General features: G+C 40.9%; 1 protein-coding gene across 5 annotated transcripts in view; it reads left to right on the forward strand.

The window, feature by feature from the left end:
• The window catches only part of UTRN (utrophin), a 1,395,536-nt gene that overhangs the window by 299,204 nt on the left and 1,072,980 nt on the right, over positions 1 to 23,352 (forward strand). For all 5 annotated transcript variants that reach the window (XM_053711837.1, XM_053711835.1, XM_053711836.1 and 2 more), the window contains 3 exons: positions 8,299 to 8,480; positions 10,821 to 10,968; positions 12,690 to 12,809. In XM_053711837.1, the coding sequence (XP_053567812.1) occupies positions 8,299 to 8,480; positions 10,821 to 10,968; positions 12,690 to 12,809 (450 nt within the window). The remainder of the gene's footprint in view (positions 1 to 8,298; positions 8,481 to 10,820; positions 10,969 to 12,689; positions 12,810 to 23,352) is intronic.

Raw genomic sequence — 23,352 nt, forward strand, 5'->3', positions numbered from 1 at the left:
AGCTTAGGAGCCAGCCCATTTTAGGTGCAGCACCCTGAATAGCGCTTGCTTATTGGTGTCTACATTTAGCCACAAATGAGCAAGCATAACCCAGGTTCTGGATAAAAAATGGTCCGGCTCCTTAGCTTTACATTCTTGCTTTTTTAAATAAAGATAGCAAGGGAACGAAGAACAATTGATAATAGGAGTAAATTAGAAAGTTGCTTAAATTGCATGTTCTATCTGAATCATGAAAGAAAAAAAATTGTTTAGTATCCCTTTAACCCCTAAATGACCAATGCCGTACGTCCTCAAAAAAAAAAAAATACCCTTAACAACCGAGGACGTAAGGCGTATGTCGTAGGTCTTGGAAAGCAGTGGAAGCGATCCTGATCGCTTCCAGCTGCTTTCTGGTTATTGCAGTGATGCCTCGATATCGAGGCATCCTGCAATAGCATTCTTTACCCCTCCAGTGCAGAGAGAGACACTCTGTGGTCCTCTCTGCACCGGACATCGATGGCCGCAATCGTTGGTGGGTGGGCGGCCATCGATGGCTTCTGTGATTAAGAGGGGGGCGGGGTCGCGCACGGACGCTCACGCGTGCACGGGGAGGGAGCGGGTGGGAACCGCTGCACTACAGAAAAAAATTATAATTATAAGTGTGAGAAAGGGGGGAGGGAATGGGTTAATAAAATAGCTGAGGGGATGGTCTTTGGGAGGGGAAGCTACACTACAGAAAAAAAACACACAACGTTAAAAAAATAAAAATCTATTTTTCTGTAAACTGGGCTCCAAATAAGGTAGAGGGGGAGGGTTAGAGAGCTGTTTTTTTTGGGGGGGGGGGATCAGGGAGGTTGGGGACTAAGGGTGGACCATAAACAGCAGAATATGTAAATGTAAATATGCTTTAAAAAAAAATAAAAAAAAAAAATTTAGTACTGGCAGACTTTCTGCCAGTACTTAAGATGGCGGGGACAATTGTGGGGTGGGGGAGGGATTAGGGGGTGTGATGTGTCAGGTGGGAGGCTGATCTCTACACTAAAGCTAAAATTAACCCTGCAAGCTCCCTACAAGCTACCTAATTAACCCCTGCACTGCTGGGCATAATACACGTGTGATGAGCAGCAGCATTTAGCGGCCTTCTAATTACAAAAAGCAACGCCAAAGCCATATATGTCTGCTATTTCTGAACAAAGGGGATCCCAGAGAAGCATTTACAACCATTTGTGCCATAATTGCACAAGCTGTTAGTAAATAATTTCAGTGAGAAACCTAAAGTTTGTGAAAAAGTGAATGTTTTTTTTTAATTTGATCGCATTTGGCGGTGAAATGGTGGCATGAAATATACCAAAATGGGCCTAGATCAATACTTTGCGTTGTCTACTACACTAGACTAAAGCTAAAATTAACCCTACAAGCTTCCTAATTAACCCCTGCACTGCTGGGCATAATACACGTGTAGTGCGCAGCAGCATTTAGCGGCCTTCTAATTATTAAAAAGCAACGCCAAAGCCATATATTGCTGCTATTTATGAACAAAGGGGATCCCAGAGAAGCATTTACAACAATTTATGTCATATTTGCACAAGTTGTTTGTAAATAATTTCAGTGAGAAACCTAAAGTTTGTGAAAAAGTGAACATTTTTTTTTATTTGATCGCATTTGGTGGTGAAATGGTGGCATGAACTATACCAAAATGGGCCTAGATCAATACTTTGGGATGTCTTCTAAAAAAAAAAATATATACAAGGGATATTCAGGGATTCCTGAAAGATATCAGTGTCCCAATGTAACTAGCGCTAATTTTGAAAAAAAGTGGTTTGGAAATAGCAAAGTGCTACTTGTATTTATTGCCCTATAACTTGCAAAAAAAGCAAAGAACGTGTAAACATTGGGTATTTCTAAACTCAGGACAAAATGTAGAAGCTATTTATAATGGGTGTTTTTTGGTGGTTGTAGATGTGTAACAGATTTTGGGGGTCAAATTTAGACAAAAGTGTTTTTTTTTTTTTTCATTTTTTTCCCCTCATATTTTATAATTTTTTTTTGTAAATTATAAGATATGATGAAAATAATGGTATCTTTAGAAAGTCCATTTAATTGCGAGAAAAACGTTATATAATATGTGTGGGTACAGTAAATGAGTAAGAGGAAAATTACAGCTAAACACAAACAACGCAGAAATGTAAAAATAGCCTTGGTCCCAAACGGACAGAAAATGGAAAAGTGCTGTGGTCATTAAGGAGTTAATTAACCATTTTATTTTTAAACAATTTAATTTATTTCTTATGGCATGGAGAGTCCACGATTTCATTCCATTTACTAGTGGGATATTCATCTCCTGGCCAGCAGGAGGAGGCAAAGGGAACCTAGCAGAGCTGTTAAGTGTCACTTCCCTTACCCATAATCCCCAGTCATTCTTTGCCTCTATCATCGGGAGGATATCCGAAGATTGTGTCGTAAAATTCTAATCCTTTAATGGGTACTTTTCCCTGCAAGCAAGGATTGGGGTGTTGCTGTGTTCATGTAAATCTCTTTAGTAAGAGTGATGGTGGCTTTTGGCAGTTAGAAGACGGCGAGGTGGTCTTTTCTTACCTTCTAACATTCATGCTACCCTGTTAGAGGAAAAACAGGGTTGGTTACTCTGCATTTTCTTTCTCTACAGGTCCCTGATAGATATGGTAATCTGTCACACCTAGAAGTGCTGCTGCCCTACAACAGAACAGGTAAGTGCCCTTTTACGTTCCAGGTGGGAGGACAGCACTTAAAGAAGTTCAGGTCAAGGATCCCTGGTGGGAATTAGTACCTATCCCTTTCAGTAGACACATGTCAGGGATATTATGGGCAGTGGAGGCTAACTTTGTTGGAAAAGGGCACTTAATAGACATTCTGGGACATAAGGGGTTAATTCCTTATAAGCGGATGAGACTGGAGTGGCATAGGGAATAACGGTTCTCTTTATAGTATAGGAGTGATAGTCTCCTATCTCAGGAGTGGGGTTAGTGTAGCAGTGGGTGTTTCACGGTATAGTATCTAAGACCGGACTAATCGGTCATACTTTTTCACTTTAGGCGTCACGGAGGAGTTGCGCATTTTCGCACCATTTTCTGTTAGTGGCGCACTTTCTTATGGCACTCACTTGACCCCTCACTTCCGCCTCTGTTTTTGTATGCATTTTCAGAGAGCAGAGTGAAGAGGTCCTTATAACAGCCGTAGACTGATAATTGGCTGTGAGGATCTGATACTCGGTCTTCTTTGACGCTCATGATCGTCAGTGAGAACCGCTTAGTGACTGTAGGTGTTTGTTCCGGTGGGGAGTTTTAGTGCGATATAGTGGAATAGTCTCCTGGTCCAGAGGGTGAGTTACCTTAGTATCTGAGTATAAAGGTGCAAGTCAATTATACAAAAAAATTGATGCCAAGTAGTTTGTCATATTTTTATTAAGACAGGACTTAAAATTTAACTGTCTTTTTCTTAAAGGGGCATTTAATTTATTTTTAATATAGGCACTGATTCTGATTTACCTACTAACAGTGAAAAATGTCTTTTTTGTTTGGAGGTTCCTATTGTTCCTCCTGCGCAATTTTGTCCCACTTGCTTAAAGGGACAGTCTACAATAGAATTGTTATTGTTTTAAAAGATAGATAATCCCTTTATTAACCATTCCCTAGTTTTTCACAACCAACACAGTTATATTAATACACTTTTTACCTCAGTGATTACCTTGTATCTAAGAACCTTCTTCCAGCCCCCTGATCATATGACTGTGACTGTTTTTTATCTATTGTCTTGCAGTTAGCATTGTGTTGGGTTAAATCTTAAATAACTTTCTGTGCCTGAACACAGTGTTATTTATATGGCCCACGTGTACTTTCAGTCTCTTTGTGTTGAAATGGAATTTAAAAAGCATGTGATAAGAGGCAGCCCTCAAGGGTTTATAAATTAGCATATGAGTCTGCCTAGGTTTAGTTTCTACTAAGAGAAAAAAGCAAATTTGATGATAAAAGTAAATTGGAAAGTTGATTAAAATCTGAATAATGAAAGTTTAATTTTGACTAGACTGTCCCTTTAAATAAGACCTTGTTGTGCAGGGACAAAAATACCCTTTCTGAGCCAGTTATCTCTCAGGACAACGTTGTCCGTGCCATGCCTCATCTTTCTACGTCACAGGCAGTGCCTTGCAATTCCTCTCAGCAGGTTCCTGAAGGTATTTATTTGCCTAGTGACTTTTCTGCCCAAATTTCTTCTGCAGTGTCTGTAGCATTATCTGCATTCTCTTTATCTGGAAGGAGGAAGAGAAAATGTAGGAAAATTTCTCATACCAAGAGCTCTGACTCCAAGTCCTAGTGCGTTAGATCCAGAGGAATTAATTTTAGATTTAAGCTGGAACACCTACGTATTCTGTTGAAGGAGATCCTTGCTACTTTGGAAGACTCCGACTCTACTTTTGCTGAGGTCCCAAAGAAGTCTTGTAAACTTAACAGAGTGTTTGATGTTATGCCGTCATCTGTTGAGGTTTTTCCAGTTCCAGACCGGATGACGGAAATTATTTCTCAGGAATGGGAAAAACCAGGAATTCCTTTTTCCCATCCCCTGTTTTTAAGAAAATGTTTCCTGTGGCGGACACTGTGCGGGAGCTATCTCTACTCTAGCCAAGAGAACCACCATACCTATTGAGGATAGTGCTTTGTTTAAGAAACCCATGGATAAGAAGCTAGAGGCTTACTTAAAAAAGATGTACATTCGCGAGGGACTGAAATGGCAACCTGTGGCCAGTATTGCTACGGTTGCGTGTGCAGAATCTTACTGGTGTGATGCCTTGTCCGACTTGATTTCTGAAGAAACTACTATAGGATAGGATAAAGGCGCTAAAGCTGGCTAATACCTTTATCTATGATGCCAGTATGCAGGTGGTTAGACTGGGAGCCAAGATCTCCAGCCTTGCAGTTCTAGCTCACAGAGCTCTCTGGTTAAAGTTTTGGTCTTTACCTTTTAAGGGTAAGACTTTATTTGATCCTGGTCTGGTGGAAATTATATCCGAAATTAACGGTGGAAAGGGTTCTTTCCTATCTCAGGACAAGAAGAGTCGACCAAAGGGCCGTCGGAATTAAAATTTTCATTCCTTTCTTAATTTCAAGGGACAAAAGTCTTCCGCCTCCAAGCCCGAACAATCTAGAACCTCATGGACGTCAGGTCAGACTTGGAATAAAGGAAAACAAGCCAAGAAACCGTCATCTGAATCTAAATCAGCATGAAGGGGTTGCTCCCGATCCAGTTGTGGATCAGGTGGGGGGCAGACTGTTACTTTTTCGGGAGGCTTGAATCTGCGATGTCTCAGATCCTTGAGCCGTGGAAATAGTATCCCAGGGTTACAAAATAGGCTTCAAGTCTTGCCTTCCCAGTGGCAGATTCATTCTATCCAGATTGTCAAGGAACCAGGTAAAGAGAGAGGCCTTCTTAAACTGCGTAAAGGATCTCTCCTCCCTGGGGCTGATTGTTCCAGTTCCATTAGAGGAACAGGGTCAGGGATTTTACTCAAATCTCTTTGTAGTTCCCAAAAAGGAGGGAACTTTCCGCCCTATTTTAGACCTTAAATGTCTCAACAAGTTTCTCAGAGTTCCGTCCTTTAAAATGGAAACTATTCGTTGCATTCTCGCCCTGTTACAGGAGGGTCAGTTCATGACGACCATAGACCTAAAGGATGCGTATCTCCATGTCCCCATTCACAGGGAACATTACCAATTCCTTCGGTTTGCCTTTTTGGACAAACCTTTTCAGTTTGTTGCCCTTCCTTTTGGCCTTGCTACGGCTCCTCAAATCTTTACGAAGATTCTAGAGGCCCTTTTGACTGTGGTCAGATCTCAGGGGATAGCGGTGGCGCCTTATCTGGACGAAATCTTGGCTCAAGCTCCATCTTTTCAGCTAGCAAAATCTCATACAGAGATGTTATCTATTCATCGTTCCCTGGAAAGTGAATCTGGAGAAGAGTTCCCTAGTACCAGATACCAGAGTTTGTTTCCTAGGGATAATTATAGATTCTCTTTCCATAAAAAAAATTCTGACGGATGTCTGAAAATTTTAACTTCTAGCTTCCTCCCATTCTTTGAAGGTCTCGGTCAGTCGGTGGCTCAATGCATGGAAGTAATTGGTCTGATGGTTACTACCATGGACATAAGTCCGTTTGCTCGGTTCCATCTGAGACCCCTACAACTATGCATGCTCAGTCAATGGAACGGAGACCACTCAGATTCAACTCCTGGCCAGCAGGAGGAGGCAAAGAGCACCCCAGCAGAGCTGTTAAGTGTCACTTCCCTTACCCATAACCTCCAGTCATTCGGCTGAAGGAAAATGGAAAAAGAAGAAAACACAAGAGTATAGAGGCGTCTGAGGTTTGTACAAAAAAAACTGCAGTCTTAAATTCAAAAAAGGGCGGGTTGTGGACTCTCTATGCCCGGAAATAAATTTATTAGGTAAGCATACATTTTGTTTTCTTTCCTATGGCATGGAGAGTCGGCAATTTCATTTGAATTACTAGTGGGATATTCAACTCCTGGCCAGCAGGAGGAAGATTCTTGCTTTTTAAATAAAGATAGCAAGGGAACGAAGAGAAATTTAAATTAGGAGTAAATTAGAAAGTTGCTTAAAATTGCATGCTCTATCTGATTCATGAATGAAAAAGTTTAGTATCCCTTTAATTAACCATTTTAGTTTAAAAAAAAAAAATTTTTAGTTTTTTACTGTTGACTTTTTCCCCCCAAAATACTCTGTACAAGAATGTAAAATGGGATATCGGTCTCATTAAGTTTATTACATAAACAAATAAAAATGACGGAATATTGGCAAGCATAAAGGAAATGACTTGACTTCAAAACAATTGGGCTGGAGTCCCCTGGTAGTCAAGTAAATGTTGTTACATCCCATAGGTGTGCCTATTTTTTTTTTTTTTATTTCCTTTTTTGTTCCAGTTTTTGTGCAGAATAAAAGAAAAGAAGAGCAGACTACTGTATTTCTAGCACCTATATCTAGACATAATCAGAACACTTGGGGGCCTATCTATCAAGCTCTGAATGTAGCTTGATGCCCCGTGTTTCTGGCAAGGCTGCAGGCTCGCCAGAAACAGCAGTTATGAAGCAGCGGTCACAAAGACCGCTGCTCCATAACCTGTCCGCCTGCTCTGAGCAGGCGGACAGACATCGCCGGAAAACAACCCGATCAAGTACGATCGGGTTGATTGACACCCCCCTGCTGGCAGCCTATTGGCTGCGAGTCTGCAGGGGGCGACGTTGCACCAGCAGCTCTTGTGAGCTGCTGGTGCAATGCTGAATACGGCGAGCGTATTGCTCGCCGTATTCAGCAAAGTCTGTCGGACCTGATCCGCACTGTCGGATCAGGTCCGACAGACCTTGATAAATAGAGGCCATAATATGCAAGTATTGCTCCCTTCTAGCCACTTTCTCACAAAAAAAATTGTTATACTGTTGGGAGCTAGCCGAAAGCCAATGACGAGGCATATATGTGCAGCCACTAATTGGCAGCTTCTTAGTGTACCGAGGTATACATTTCAACAAAGGATACAAAGAGAAAAAAAAATTACATTAAAATGTAAATGGCAAAACTCTATCTGAAACGGGAAACAACAAATTTGTTTCATGTCCCTTAAAGTAATTAGCATTTGGCCTCTGACCAAGTAGAACAAATGTACAGTAATTGTCATTCTATTTTCCTTTTAAAGGGACATTAAACAATTTGGGAAAGAGACAAAATATAATAGTATGTACATTAATTACTTTACCTGCAAATGTTTACTGCAGTGTCTAGCCATTAACCCTTTCTTTTAAGTTTCCGAAAAGTACAGCTCTAACTCCCCCACACATTTCCTTCTATGGCTGTATCTATATCAAAGTCTACTTTCTACCAAATCAGAGGTGAAAACTCATCTGCTGGAGCATGCCTAGAAGCAAATAAGCTACTGGGAACTAAGTTGAAATACAATGCCTGTGTTTCTGATGCTAAACACTGATAAGGGGGGTGGATCAGGCTACTCCAGACAGCATGGCTATGTAAATTATTTAACATTTTTTAATTATTTTAAAATACTTGCCAGCAATGTTGAAACAATTTTTTTTTATGCAAACTATTTTTACTTAATTAGCCCTTTTAGGATATGCACAGATCTCAATATGTTTTATGGCACTTTAAATGAATCTCCTTATTAGGTACATTTTTATAGAAGCAGATGTGTAAATCAACAAGAGCAGATGCATGTTGTGGGGCGCTAACTATTGTGTATCCATTTAACTCTTTCTGCATCATTCCCAGGCCTTCATGATGGAGCTTACCGCGCATCAGAGCAGTGTTGGTAATGTCCTGCAAGCTGGAAGCCAACTGATAGCTCAGGGGGACCTATCTGTAGAAGAAGAGAGTGAGATACAGGAGCAGATGACCTTGCTGAATTCTCGATGGGAAGAACTACGTATTCATTGCATGGACAGACAAACAAAGTACGTTATCAACAGTTTGGCTTAAAAATATGCAGCTTTTTTTTGCAGCCATGGATTTAAAGGGACACTATAAAATAAAATAAAAAGCTTTAAAGGGATATTCTAGTACAAAAGTTGCATGCAGTTTTTGTACATAAATATTTTATGAGGAATTTAGTTTTGAGTTTAAAGGGACAGTCTTGTTGTTTAAAAAAATAGATAATCCCTTTATTACCCATTCCCCAGGTTTGCATAATCAACACTTTGATATTAATACACTTTTTACCTCTGTGATTACCTTGTATCTAAGCTCTGCAGACTTATTTTAGTTCTTTTGACAGACTTGTATTTTAGCCAATCAGTGCTGACTCCTTGGTAACTTCACGTGTGTGAGCACAATGTTATCTATATGGCACATATGATCTAATGCCCTCTAGCTGTGAAAAACTGGCAAAATGCCCTGGCCTAAGAGACGGCCTTCAAGGCCTTCGAATATGAACATACCTAGGTTTAATTTTCAACGAAAAATACCAAGAGAACAAAGCAAATTTGATGATAAAAGTAAATTGGAAAGTTGTTTAAAAGGACATGCCCTTGTTGAATCATGAGAGTTTAATTTTGAATATACTGTCCCTTTAATACTTCCTTTTCAGTACCCTGTGAGTTCCTTTTTCAGGTGATAAATTCTTTATCAGACTGCTTTCACTATTGTTCAGTTAAAAACAAGTTGCACAAAAAAAAAATCCTTCAGGCAGGAAATCTAAAATCACAAAAACACTGTAAGGAAAATCACACACAATTAAAGGGATATAGGAAACCCAATGTCTTTTCTTTCATGATTCGTATAGAGCATGCAATTTTAAATTAGATTCCAATTTATTTCTATCTAATTTGTTTTTTTCTCTATGTATCCTTTGTTGCCTTTTGTTATTGATTATCATCTAGCTCCAGTTGTGCATTACTGCTCCTTCAACAAAGGATACCAAGAAAATTAAGCAAACTAGATAATAGAAGTAAATTGGAAAGTTGTTTAAAAATGCATGATCTATCTGAATAATGGAATAAATTGATTGGCTTTCATGTCCCTTTAACTTAAAATATGTGCAGTGTTGCTAGTTACAGCAGCGTCTATAGAACTGCTATAGAAGACTTTTCTAGTTTAGAAATAAAAACTTTAGTGGAGGGCTTTACAAAACCCTGTAACTAGGATGTCACAGCTCCTAATCACAACATATATTAGCTTTTCTAATTTTACATACATTATACACACACACACATACAGACTACTCACAATATACACACATACAATACACACACACATACACACACACAGTACTCACAATATACACACAAACATGCACTACACACACACATACACACACAGACTACTCACAATATACACACATGCACTACACACACACACAGAGACTACTCACAATATATACACATGCACTACACACACACACACAGACTACTCACAATATACACACATACACACACACACACATACATACATACATACATACATACACACACACACAGACTATTCACAATATACACACATGCACTACACACATACACACACACGCATACATACACACACACACACACAGACTACTCACAATATACACACATGCACTACACACACACACACACACACACACAACTCACAATATACACACATGCACTACACACACACACACACACAACTCACAATATACACACATGCACTACACACACACACATATATACACACACACAGACTATTCACAGACTACTCACAATATACACACATGCACTTACATAATCACTGGAAAAATGACCACTTAAAATTTTCTAGTCAGGGAGAAAGTTACTAGTCCACAAGAAAATATAATCATCTTATGTGTTAAAGCATTTTATTATTGCCCTACACTCTGCAAAGGAATTAAACACATAGTTAAAGTAAGCTTCAGGGCTGCAATGCAAAGTTTAATTTTGACTTTTTTTGTCCATGTTTTTTTAACTATGTTTAGTATTTATTAATTTCTCATGTATTATGTCGATGAAATTGCAGGTTTTTAAATATGTACTTATTTTTATTTTTTTAACACGCATTCTCTGACACTTAAGTAATGTATGGAATTTTTGTTACAACATGCAATACTCCTATGAGATTGTTTTAGTCTTAAAATATGTGACTGTTAGTAATCCCAGAATCCTTTGCACTACTACTATATTGCAGACACTGTACTGACATGCCTTATACAGGTTGAAGGTTCTTGCCCTACAGCATGTGAACTAATCTTCAAGATCTTATCAAGGGGAAAAAAATAGCTTTACCTTGTTTGACCTGATTTATTTTATTTTCATTCTGAAAAGACTTCATGAAGTGTTAATGGAGTTGCAAAAGAAACAACTTGACCAGCTGTCTGATTGGCTGACTGTTACGGAAGAGCGAATACGGAAGATGGATATGACGTCCTTTGAAGATTTTGAATCATTTAAGAAACAAATCGTTGAACACAAAGTAAGTTTGGTTTGTAGCATAACGTAGAAAAAACAAACTATTGATTAGCTGCATATATAGAAAAAAAATATTGTCTGCATTTATATTGTCATAGAACATATACATTCATTGGACATTTCTTTTTTTTTTACAAAAATCATGAGTGTTTGTAAAGAATATTAATGGCCGCGGTGCTAAACCAAAATAAATAGATAGAAGCACACTTGTTCTCAATGTTATTTATAGGGGGAAAAATTCAAATGATAATTTTCCATTTTATATTTTTAAAATGATAATTTACTGTTAAAGGGACACTGAACCCAAATTTTATTTTTCGTCATTAAGATAGAGCATACAATTTTAAGCAACTTTCTAATTTACTCCTATTATCACATTTTTCTTCGTTCTCTTGCTATCTTTATTTGATAAAGAAGGCATCTAAGCTAAGGAGCCAGCCAATTTTTGGTTCAGACCTGGACAGCACTTGTTTATTGGTGGGTGAATGTATCCACCAATCAGCAAGAACAACCCAGGTTGTTCACCAAAAATGGGCCGGCATCTAAACTTACATTCTTGCTTTTCAAATAAAGATACCAAGAGAATGAAGAAAATTTGATAATAGGAGTAAATTAGAAAGTTTTAATGCTTAAAATTGCATTCTCTAGTCTATCTGTATCACAAAAGAAAACATTTGGGTTCAGTGTCCCTTTAACTATAAATGAAATGTTTGGGTTTGTAACAAATCGTATTTAGTTTTTTTTAAAATCTTATAGGTACTCTATTCAGATTATTTAATTCTTATGAAAGAGCATTTAAAAAATATTTTAGGACTTTGCATTCTTTGTTCTCTTGATATCTATTGTTGAAAAGCAGGGATGTAAGCTTAGGAGCTTGCACATGTCTTGCGCACTATATGGCAGCACTATTTCCTGCCATGTAGTGCTCCAGACACCTACCTAGGTATCTCTTTAACAATGCAAATTTGATAATAGAAGTAAATTGGAAAAAATGTATGCTCTGTTGTCTGTCTAAAATCACAAAAGAATATTTTTCAGGTTCATAGCCCTTTTAACATGTTGATATATGTAGCTGTATCAGTTGTATACATTCTTCTAATGCTTGTTGTATAAACGATACTGATAGGTACATCCTGCTTATGGTAATTGGCTGATCGATACCTATTAGCTCCTGAGCATTAGTAGGGAGTTCACAAATGATACAGTTTAGTTTTAAAGGGACATCACAACACACTAAGATATGCTAGACAAAAAAATGCATTCATTCCAGTAATGAGAATGGGCGGAAAGATGTATTTAGAACGTTTTAACTCCACATTCGGTAGGACGTAAAAAAAAGTTTAGGAAGGAGCATCATATATTATGAGTCTCGGGGTGTGAAACGCGTCAGGCTGCCCTTTTTGGGCCTTTATATTTGTGTATTTTTTTTTTAAACACATTTGAATAAATATTAGCTTTTTATTCCACGCTTTTTTGAGTGCAATCATATCGGTGCCCGTTTCTGTATGGAAATGAAAGTACTTTATAGAAACTAAACCTATACACTTATGTCTTCAATATCTAAACAACTAATGTAATCTGAAATAAATACATCTACATATTATTCTCAGGCTAATCTTTGCTTTGAATAGATCATTATATCTAGCATTTATTTGCGATTTAAATGTCCCTTTAAGGCACACCGTTGTTATACGGCAGTACATTGTTTTTTTTTTAATTTTGTAGAAATTGCAAAGTGATCTTGAGACTGAGCAGGTGAAGGTTAACTCCTTAACTCACATGGTCGTTATAGTTGATGAGAACAGCAGCGAGGGCGCCACAGTTGCATTGGAAACTCAGCTTCAGGTAAAGAAATTTACACAGGATGTTTAATATAGCTATTTATTTCTGTATATTTTCCCCTTTAAACAGACTTGACAAGTCACTTGATTTCATTCAGTATTAAACATTGTGATGTTAGACTTAAAGGCACATTACATGTAAATACTTGACATTATTGTGCAATATGTGCAAAATTAAAGGTAGCTTTGCATCACTCACCTTTTCTGAAGCTATTTCTTTCCTAAGATATGGATAGTCCACAACATCATCAATTACTAGTGGGGAATATCACTCCTGGTCAGCAAGAGGGAGGCAAAGAGCACCACAGCAAAGCTGTTACATGTCACTCCCCTACCCACAATCCCCAGTCATTCTCTTTAACTCCTGCACTGCGTGAAGCCATTGTGGTGTTGCTTTTAAAAAAAACAACCAAACAGCAACCCCGGCTGACAGGTGACCTGTCATGGTGAAATGGAAGCAATTTTGGGGGTTAAAATGGAAATAAAAATATCAGATACGGAGAGTACCCCTAAACCATCTGTCAGGTGCAAATACTGCACAATTATGTCAACTAAGTATTTACATATATTAATCCTTTTATTAAACCCAGTGTTTCTTGTTTCTCAGCCTTTTGAATTGGTACGTTTTATATCGGTGGTCTGTGATTTGCAGATACTTGTGTATGAAATTCTTGCTGCTGTTAATTTTATGACATTTATATCCCTTTAATAGTTCCATCACACCATCCATCTCTCCAAAGCTATACATAATCAAGTTATGAGGTTATTTAGTTTTGTAGCTTATCCTTTACTGCATGATCTGGAAATAGGATAGTGTTAAGCTATGTCAGATTACTTCAGTTTAGGACTCTTAACATTTTGTCTTTTTAACTGATAAAATGTGAAACAGATTCTAGAAAGTCAGTATGATTATAGACTCCACCCACATGAGTAGATTTGGTGAGTGACTTGTGCTTATTTAAGAAAATAAAACGTTGCTGGGAGGTTGAGTGGTGGAAGGGGGGGGGGGGTCACTGTTTTGTGGGAGGGGCCATTTCAGAAGGGGTGGGTCTTAAAGTGGATAGTTGGCTGGATTACGGGCATGTGGGTTGTTAATGGGAATTTCTGGGGGTCTATGGGTGGAGCTAAGGTAAAGGGAAATATGATTCAGATGGACAGCGGGACAGCGCTCAGGATTAGGGACTGTCCGTCTCAAATCAGGCCTGTTGAGAGGTCTGCTGTGTGCAGCAAATACTTTTTTAGGTAAACACAATTTTCTCCAACATAGGTGTGTCCGGTCCACGGCGTCATCCTTACTTGTGGGATATTCTCTTCCCCAACAGGAAATGGCAAAGAGCCCAGCAAAGCTGGTCACATGATCCCTCCTAGGCTCCGCCTACCCCAGTCATTCTCTTTGCCGTTGTACAGGCAACATCTCCACGGAGATGGCTTAGAGTTTTTTAATCTGGGTATTTTTGTAAAATAATATCGGCAGGCACTGTTTTAGACACCTTATTCTCTAGGGGCTTTCCCTAATCATAGGCAGAGCCTCATTTTCGCGCCGGTATTGCGCACTTGTTTTTGAGAAGCATGACATGCAGTCGCATGTGTGAGGAGCTCTGATACATAGAAAAGACTTTCTGAAGGCGTCATTTGGTATCGTATTCCCCTTTGGGCTTGGTTGGGTCTCAGCAAAGCAGATACCAGGGACTGTAAAGGGGTTAAAGTTAAAAACGGCTCCGGTTCCGTTATTTTAAAGGAACATCATCGGTTCCTAAGGTTCGCATTCCTGGACAAGCATTACCAGTTCGTGGCGCTTCCTTTCGGATTAGCCACTGCTCCAAGGATTTTCACAAAGGTACTAGGGTCCCTTCTAGCGGTGCTAAGACCAAGGGGCATTGCAGTAGTACCTTACTTGGACGACATTCTGATTCAAGCGTCGTCCCTTCCTCAAGCAAAGGCTCACACGGACATAGTCCTGGCCTTTCTCAGATCTCACGGATGGAAAGTGAACGTGGAAAAGAGTTCTCTATCTCCGTCGACAAGGGTTCCCTTCTTGGGAACAATAATAGACTCCTTAGAAATGAGGATTTTTCTGACAGAGGCCAGAAAAACAAAACTTCTAAACTCTTGTCAAACACTTCATTCCGTTCCTCTTCCTTCCATAGCGCAGTGCATGGAAGTAATAGGTTTGATGGTAGCGGCAATGGACATAGTTCCTTTTGCGCGCATTCATCTAAGACCATTACAACTGTGCATGCTCAGTCAGTGGAATGGGGACTATACAGACTTGTCTCCGAAGATACAAGTAAATCAGAGGACCAGAGACTCACTCCGTTGGTGGCTGTCCCTGGACAACCTGTCACAAGGGATGACCTTCCGCAGACCAGAGTGGGTCATTGTCACGACCGACGCCAGTCTGATGGGCTGGGGCGCGGTCTGGGGATCCCTGAAAGCTCAGGGTCTTTGGTCTCGGGAAGAATCTCTTCTACCGATAAATATTCTGGAACTGAGAGCGATATTCAATGCTCTCAAGGCTTGGCCTCAGCTAGCAAAGGCCAAGTTCATACGGTTTCAATCAGACAACATGACGACTGTTGCGTATATCAACCATCAGGGGGGAACAAGGAGTTCCCTGGCGATGGAAGAAGTGACCAAAATCATTCAATGGGCGGAGACTCACTCCTGCCACCTGTCTGCAATCCACATCCCAGGAGTGGAAAATTGGGAAGCGGATTTTCTGAGTCGTCAGACATTACATCCGGGGGAGTGGGAACTCCATCCGGAAATCTTTGCCCAAATTACTCAACTGTGGGGCATTCCAGACATGGATCTGATGGCCTCTCGTCAGAACTTCAAGGTTCCTTGCTACGGGTCCAGATCCAGGGATCCCAAGGCGACTCTAGTAGATGCACTAGTAGCACCTTGGACCTTCAAACTAGCTTATGTATTCCCGCCGTTTCCTCTCATCCCCAGGCTGGTAGCCAGGATCCATCAGGAGAGGGCGTCGGTGATCTTGATAGCTCCTGCGTGGCCACGCAGGACTTGGTATGCAGATCTGGTGAATATGTCATCGGCTCCACCATGGAAGCTACCTTTGAGACGAGACCTTCTTGTTCAAGGTCCGTTCGAACATCCGAATCTGGTCTCACTCCAGCTGACTGCTTGGAGATTGAACGCTTGATCTTATCAAAACGAGGGTTCTCAGATTCTGTTATTGATACTCTTGTTCAGGCCAGAAAGCCTGTAACTAGAAAAATTTACCACAAAATATGGAAAAAATATATCTGTTGGTGTGAATCTAAAGGATTCCCTTGGGACAAGGTAAAGATTCCTAAGATTCTATCCTTTCTTCAAGAAGGATTGGAGAAAGGATTATCTGCAAGTTCCTTGAAGGGACAGATTTCTGCCTTGTCTGTGTTACTCCACAAAAAGCTGGCAGCTGTGCCAGATGTTCAAGCCTTTGTTCAGGCTCTGGTTAGAATCAAGCCTGTTTACAAACCTTTGACTCCTCCTTGGAGTCTCAACTTAGTTCTTTCAGTTCTTCAGGGGGTTCCGTTTGAACCCTTACATTCCGTTGATATTAAGTTATTATCTTGGAAAGTTTTGTTTTTGGTTGCAATTTCTTCTGCCAGAAGAGTTTCAGAATTATCTGCTCTGCAGTGTTCTCCTCCTTATCTGGTGTTCCATGCAGATAAGGTGGTTTTACGTACTAAACCTGGTTTTCTTCCAAAAGTTGTTTCTAACAAAAACATTAACCAGGAGATAGTCGTGCCTTCTTTGTGTCCGAAACCAGTTTCGAAGAAGGAACGTTTGTTGCACAATTTGGATGTTGTTCGCGCTCTAAAATTCTATTTAGATGCTACAAAGGATTTTAGACAAACATCTTCCTTGTTTGTTGTTTATTCTGGTAAAAGGAGAGGTCAAAAAGCAACTTCTACCTCTCTCTCTTTTTGGATTAAAAGCATCATCAGATTGGCTTACGAGACTGCCAGACGGCAGCCTCCTGAAAGAATCACAGCTCATTCCACTAGGGCTGTGGCTTCCACATGGGCCTTCAAGAACGAGGCTTCTGTTGATCAGATATGTAGGGCAGCGACTTGGTCTTCACTGCACACTTTTACCAAATTTTACAAGTTTGATACTTTTGCTTCTTCTGAGGCTGTTTTTGGGAGAAAGGTTTTGCAAGCCGTGGTGCCTTCCATTTAGGTGACCTGATTTGCTCCCTCCCTTCATCCGTGTCCTAAAGCTTTGGTATTGGTTCCCACAAGTAAGGATGACGCCGTGGACCGGACACACCTATGTTGGAGAAAACAGAATTTATGTTTACCTGATAAATTACTTTCTCCACCGGTGTGTCCGGCCCACGGCCCGCCCTGGTTTTTTAATCAGGTCTGATAATTTATTTTCTTTAACTACAGTCACCACGGTATCATATGGTTTCTCCTATGCAAATATTCCTCCTTAACGTCGGTCGAATGACTGGGGTAGGCGGAGCCTAGGAGGGATCATGTGACCAGCTTTGCTGGGCTCTTTGCCATTTCCTGTTGGGGAAGAGAATATCCCACAAGTAAGGATGACGCCGTGGACCGGACACACCGTTGGAGAAAGTAATTTATCAGGTAAACATAAATTCTGTTTTTTTTCTTTTTAGTATTGCTGTACTAAATAAACCATATTTCTCTTGTTAAGTGTAGTCAGTACACGGGTCATCCATTACTTATGGGATTATATCTCTCCCCAACAGGAAGTTGCAAGAGGATCACCCAAGCAAAGCTGCTATATAGCTCCTCCCCTCACATGTCATACCCAGTCATTCTCTTGCAAGTCTCAACAAAGGAGGTTGTGAGAGGAGACAGGAGTTTTTTACTTAATTCTTCAATCAAAAGTTTGTTATTTTAAAATGGCACCGGAGTGTGCTATTTTTTCTCTCAGGCAGTATTTAGAAGAAGAAGATCTGCCTGCATTTTCTATGATCTTAGCAGACGTAACTAAGATCCACTGGCTGTTCTCGCGCATTCTGAGGAGGGGTAACTTCAGAAAGGGGAATAGCATGCGGGGTCCTCCACAAATGAGGTATGTGCAGTATAATATTTTCTAGGAATGGAATTGACTAAGAAAACATTGCCGTTACCCATATGATGTAAGTACAGCCTTTAATGCAGTAGTAGCGACTGGTATCAGGCTGTTAAATGTATGCGCAGTTGAGTTATTTTCTAGGGACTAGAATTTGACTGAGAAAATACTGTTAAAACTGAAATAAATGTATAAGCCTTAACTGCAGTAGAAGCGACTGGTAGCAGGCTTAGTGATAACTTTACATAACACTGGAAAAGTTGTTTTTAAAATGTTTACTGGCATGTTATTCGTTTTGTGAGGTACTTTGGTGATAAATCTTTTTGGGCATGATTTTTTTCCACACGGCTAACGTTTATTTCTGCATAGAAACCATTGTAACAGGTCTCCCACTGTTGTAATATGAGTGGGAGGGGCCTTTTTTAGCACCTTGTTGCGCAGATAAAATTCTAGCACAGTCTTCCTGCCTTTTCCTACTTGATCCAGGACGTCTCCAGAGAGCTCAGGTGTCTTCAAAATTCAATTTTGAGGGAGGTAATCAGTCACAGCAGACCTGTGACAGTGTGTTTGACTGTGAGAAAAACGTTAAATCTAAAATTGATTATCCGGTTGTGGGTATTGAGGGGTTAATCATCCGTTTGCTAGTGGGTGCAATCCTCTGCTAAATTCATACATTTATTGTTAAAATTGTTGGCTATAACTGAATTAGTTCATTGTTATTTCAACTGTGACAGTTTTTTTTTTTTTTTGTGTGTTTTTAAAAGCGCTGCTGCGTTTTTTCATATTGCTTGTAAATTCACTGACAGTTTTTTTCCAAGCTTGCTAGCCTTCATTGCTAGTCTGTTAAACATGTCTGATACAGATGAATCTACTTGTTCATTATGTTTAAAAGCCAATGTGGAGCCCAATAGAAATTTGTGTATCAATTGTATTGATGTTACTTTAAATAAAAGTCAGTCTTTACCGGTAAAGAAATTATCACCAGACATCGAGGGGGAAGTTATGCCGTCTAACTCTCCTCACGTGTCAGTACCTTCGCCTCCCGCTCAGGAGGTGCGTGAGATTGTGGCGCCAAGTACATCAAGGCCCTTACAAATCACTTTGCATGATATGGCTAATGTTATGAAAGAAGTATTATCTAATTTGCCTGAGTTAAGAGGCAAGCGCGATAGCTCTGGGTTTAGGACAGAGCTCGCCGATGAGACAAGAGAGCCATGTCCGATACTGCGTCACAATTTGCAGAACATGAGGACGGAGAGCTTCATTCTGTGGGTGATGGATCTGATCCGGGGAGACCGGATTCAGAAATTTCAAATTTTAAATTTAAGCTTGAGAACTTCCGTGTATTGCTAGGGGAGGTGTTAGCGGCTCTGAATGATTGCGACACGGTGGCAATCCCAGAGAAATTATGTAGGCTGGATAAATTCTATGCGGTACCGGTGTGTACTGACGTTTTTCCTATACCTAAAAGGCTTACAGAGATTATTAGCAAGGAGTGGGATAGACCCGGTGTGCCTTTTTCCCCTCCTCCGATATTTAGAAAAATGTTCCCAATAGACGCCACCACACGAGACTTATGGCAGACGGTCCCTAAGGTGGAGGGAGCAGTTTCTACTTTAGCCAAGCGTACCACTATCCCGGTGGAGGATAGTTGTGCTTTCTCAGATCCAATGGATAAAAAATTAGAAGGTTACCTTAAGAAAATGTTTGTTCAACAAGGTTTTATATTACAGCCCCTTGCATGCATTGCGCCCGTCACTGCTGCGGCGGCATTCTGGTTTGAGTCTCTGGAAGATGCTATTCGCACAGCTCCATTGGATGAGATTATGAACAAGCTTAAAGCCCTTAAGCTAGCTAATGCATTTGTTTCGGATGCCGTGGTGCATTTAACCAAACTAACGGCTAAGAACTCCGGATTCGCCATCCAGGCGCGCAGAGCGCTATGGCTTAAATCCTGGTCAGCAGATGTAACTTCTAAATCTAAATTGCTTAATATTCCTTTCAAAGGGCAAACCTTATTCGGGCCCGGCTTGAAAGAAATTATTGCTGACATTACTGGAGGTAAGGGTCACTCCCTTCCTCAGGACAGGGCCAAATCAAAGGCCAAACAGTCTAATTTTCGTGCCTTTCGTAATTTCAAGGCAGGAGCAGCATCAACTTCCTCCGCCCCAAAACAGGAAGGGACTGCTACTCGTTACAGACAGGGTTGGAAAGGCAACCAGTCTTGGAACAAGGGCAAGCAGGCCAGAAAACCTGCTGCTGCCCCTAAGACAGCATGAAGTAAGGGCCCCCTGTCCGGAAACGGATCTAGTGGGGGGCAGACTTTCTCTCTTTGCCCAAGCTTGGGCAAGAGATGTCCAGGATCCCTGGGCGTTGGAGATCATATCTCAGGGATATCTTCTGGACTTCAAAGCTTCTCCTCCACAAGGGAGATTTCATCTTTCCAGGTTATCAGCAAATCAAATAAAGAAAGAGGCGTTTCTACGCTGTGTACAAGACCTCTTATTAATGGGGGTGATCCACCCAGTTCCGCGGTCGGAACAAGGGCAAGGATTTTATTCAAATCTGTTTGTGGTTCCCAAGAAAGAGGGAACCTTCAGACCAATCTTGGACTTAAAGATCCTAAACAAGTTCCTAAGAGTTCCATCATTTAAAATGGAAACTATTCGAACCATCCTACCCATGATCCAAGAGGGTCAGTACATGACCACAGTGGACTTAAAGGATGCCTACCTTCACATACCGATTCACAAGGATCATTATCGGTATCTAAGATTTGCCTTCCTAGACAGGCATTACCAGTTTGTAGCTCTTCCCTTCGGGTTAGCTACGGCCCCAAGAATCTTTACAAAGGTTCTGGGCTCACTTCTGGCGGTACTAAGACCGCGAGGCATAGCGGTGGCTCCGTACCTAGACGACATTCTGATACAAGCGTCAAGTTTTCAAACTGCCAAGTCTCATACAGAGATAGTTCTGGCATTTCTGAGGTCGCATGGGTGGAAGGTGAACGTGGAAAAGAGTTCTCTATTACCACTCACAAGGGTTCCCTTCTTAGGGATTCTTATAGATTCTGTAGAGATGAAAATTTACCTGACGGAGGCCAGATTATCAAAACTTCTAAATGCTTGCCGTGCCCTTCATTCCATTCCACACCCGTCAGTAGCCCAGTGCATGGAAGTAATCGGCTTAATGGTAGCAGCAATGGACATAGTACCATTTGCGCGCCTGCATCTCAGACCGCTGCAATTATGCATGCTCAGTCAGTGGAATGGGGATTACTCAGATTTGTCCCCTCTAATAAATCTGGATCAAGAGACCAGGGATTCTCTTCTCTGGTGGCTTTCTCGACTCCATCTGTCCAAAGGGATGACCTTTCGCAGGCCAGATTGGACGATTGTAACAACAGATGCCAGCCTTCTAGGTTGGGGTGCAGTCTGGAACTCCCTGAAGGCTCAGGGATCGTGGACTCAGGAGGAGAAACTCCTCCCAATAAATATTCTGGAATTAAGAGCGATATTCAATGCTCTTCTAGCTTGGCCTCAGTTAGCAACACTGAGGTTCATCAGATTTCAGTCGGACAATATCACGACTGTGGCTTACATCAACCATCAAGGGGGAACCAGGAGTTCCCTAGCGATGTTGGAAGTATCAAAGATAATTCGCTGGGCAGAGTCCAACTCTTGCCACCTGTCTGCGATCTATATCCCAGGCGTGGAGAACTGGGAGGTGGACTTCCTAAGTCGTCAGACTTTTCATCCGGGGGAGTGGGAACTTCATCCGGAGGTCTTTGCTCAACTAATTCATCGTTGGGGCAAACCGGAACTGGATCTCATGGCTTCTCGACAGAATGCCAAACTTCCTTGCTACGGATCCAGGTCCAGGGACCCGGGAGCGGCGCTGATAGATGCTCTAACAGCCCCTTGGGGTTTCAACATGGCGTATGTGTTTCCACCATTTCCGCTGCTTCCTCGGCTGATTGCCAAGATCAAACAGGAGAGAGCATCGGTGATTCTGATAGCACCTGCGTGGCCACGCAGGACCTGGTATGCAGATCTAGTGGGCATGTCTTCCTGTCCACCATGGTCTCTACCTCTGAGACAGGACCCTCTAATTCAGGGTCCTTTAAACCATCCAGATCTAATTTCTCTGAGGCTGACTGCATGGAGATTGAACGCTTGATTCTATCAAAGCGTGGCTTCTCGGAGTCAGTTATTGATACCTTAATACAGGCTCGGAAACCTGTTGCCAGAAAAATTTACCATAAAATATGGCGTAAATACTTATATTGGTGTGAATCCAAGAGTTACTCATGGAGTAAAGTTAGGATTCCTAGGATTTTGTCCTTTCTACAAGAGGGTTTAAAAAAGGGTTTATCTGCTTGTTCATTAAAGGGACAGATTTCTGCTCTGTCTATTCTGTTACACAAACGTCTGGCAGATGTTCCAGACATTCAGGCTTTTTGTCAGGCTTTGGCTAGGATTAAGCCTGTGTTTAAGACTGTTGCTCCGCCGTGGAGCTTAAACTTAGTTCTTAAAGTTCTTCAAGGTGTTCCGTTTGAACCCCTCCATTCCATTGATATTAAGCTGTTATCTTGGAAAGTTCTGTTTTTGATGGCTATTTCCTTGGCTCGAAGAGTCTCTGAGTTATCTGCCCTACACTGTGATTCTCCTTATCTGATTTTCCATTCAGACAAGGTAGTTCTGCGTACTAAACCTGGGTTTTTACCTAAGGTGGATTCTAACAGGAATATCAATCAAGAGATTGTTGTTCCATCATTATGTCCTAACCCTTCTTCAAAGAAGGAACGACTTTTGCATAATCTGGACGTAGTCCGTGCCCTGAAGTTCTATTTACAGGCAACTAAAGATTTTCGTCAAACTTCTTCCCTGTTTGTCGTTTACTCGGGACAGAGGAGAGGTCAAAAGGCTTCGGCTACCTCTCTCTCCTTTTGGCTTCGTAGCATAATAGCATAATACGTTTAGCCTATGAGACTGCTGGACAGCAGCCTCCTGAAAGAATTACAGCTCATTCCACTAGAGCTGTGGCTTCCACCTTGGCCTTTAAAAATTAGGCCTCTGTTGAACAGATTTGCAAGGCTGCAACTTGGTCTTCACTTCACACTTTTTCAAAATTTTACAAATTTGACACTTTTGCTTCTTCGGAGGCTATTTTTGGGAGAAAGGTGCTTCAGGCAGTGGTTCCTTCCGTTTAAAGTTCCTGCCTTGTCCCTCCCATCATCCGTGTACTTTAGCTTTGGTATTGGTATCCCATAAGTAATGGATGACCCGTGGACTGACTACACTTAACAAGAGAAAACATAATTTATGCTTACCTGATAAATTTATTTCTCTTGTAGTGTAGTCAGTCCACGGCCCGCCCTGTCTTTTAAGGCAGACCTAAATTTTAATTAAACTCCAGTCACCACTGCACCCTATGGTTTCTCCTTTCTCGTCTTGTTTCGGTCGAATGACTGGATATGACATGTGAGGGGA

This window comes from Bombina bombina, chromosome 4 (genome assembly GCF_027579735.1).
Source record: "Bombina bombina isolate aBomBom1 chromosome 4, aBomBom1.pri, whole genome shotgun sequence".
Classification (NCBI taxonomy): Eukaryota; Metazoa; Chordata; class Amphibia; order Anura; family Bombinatoridae; genus Bombina; species Bombina bombina.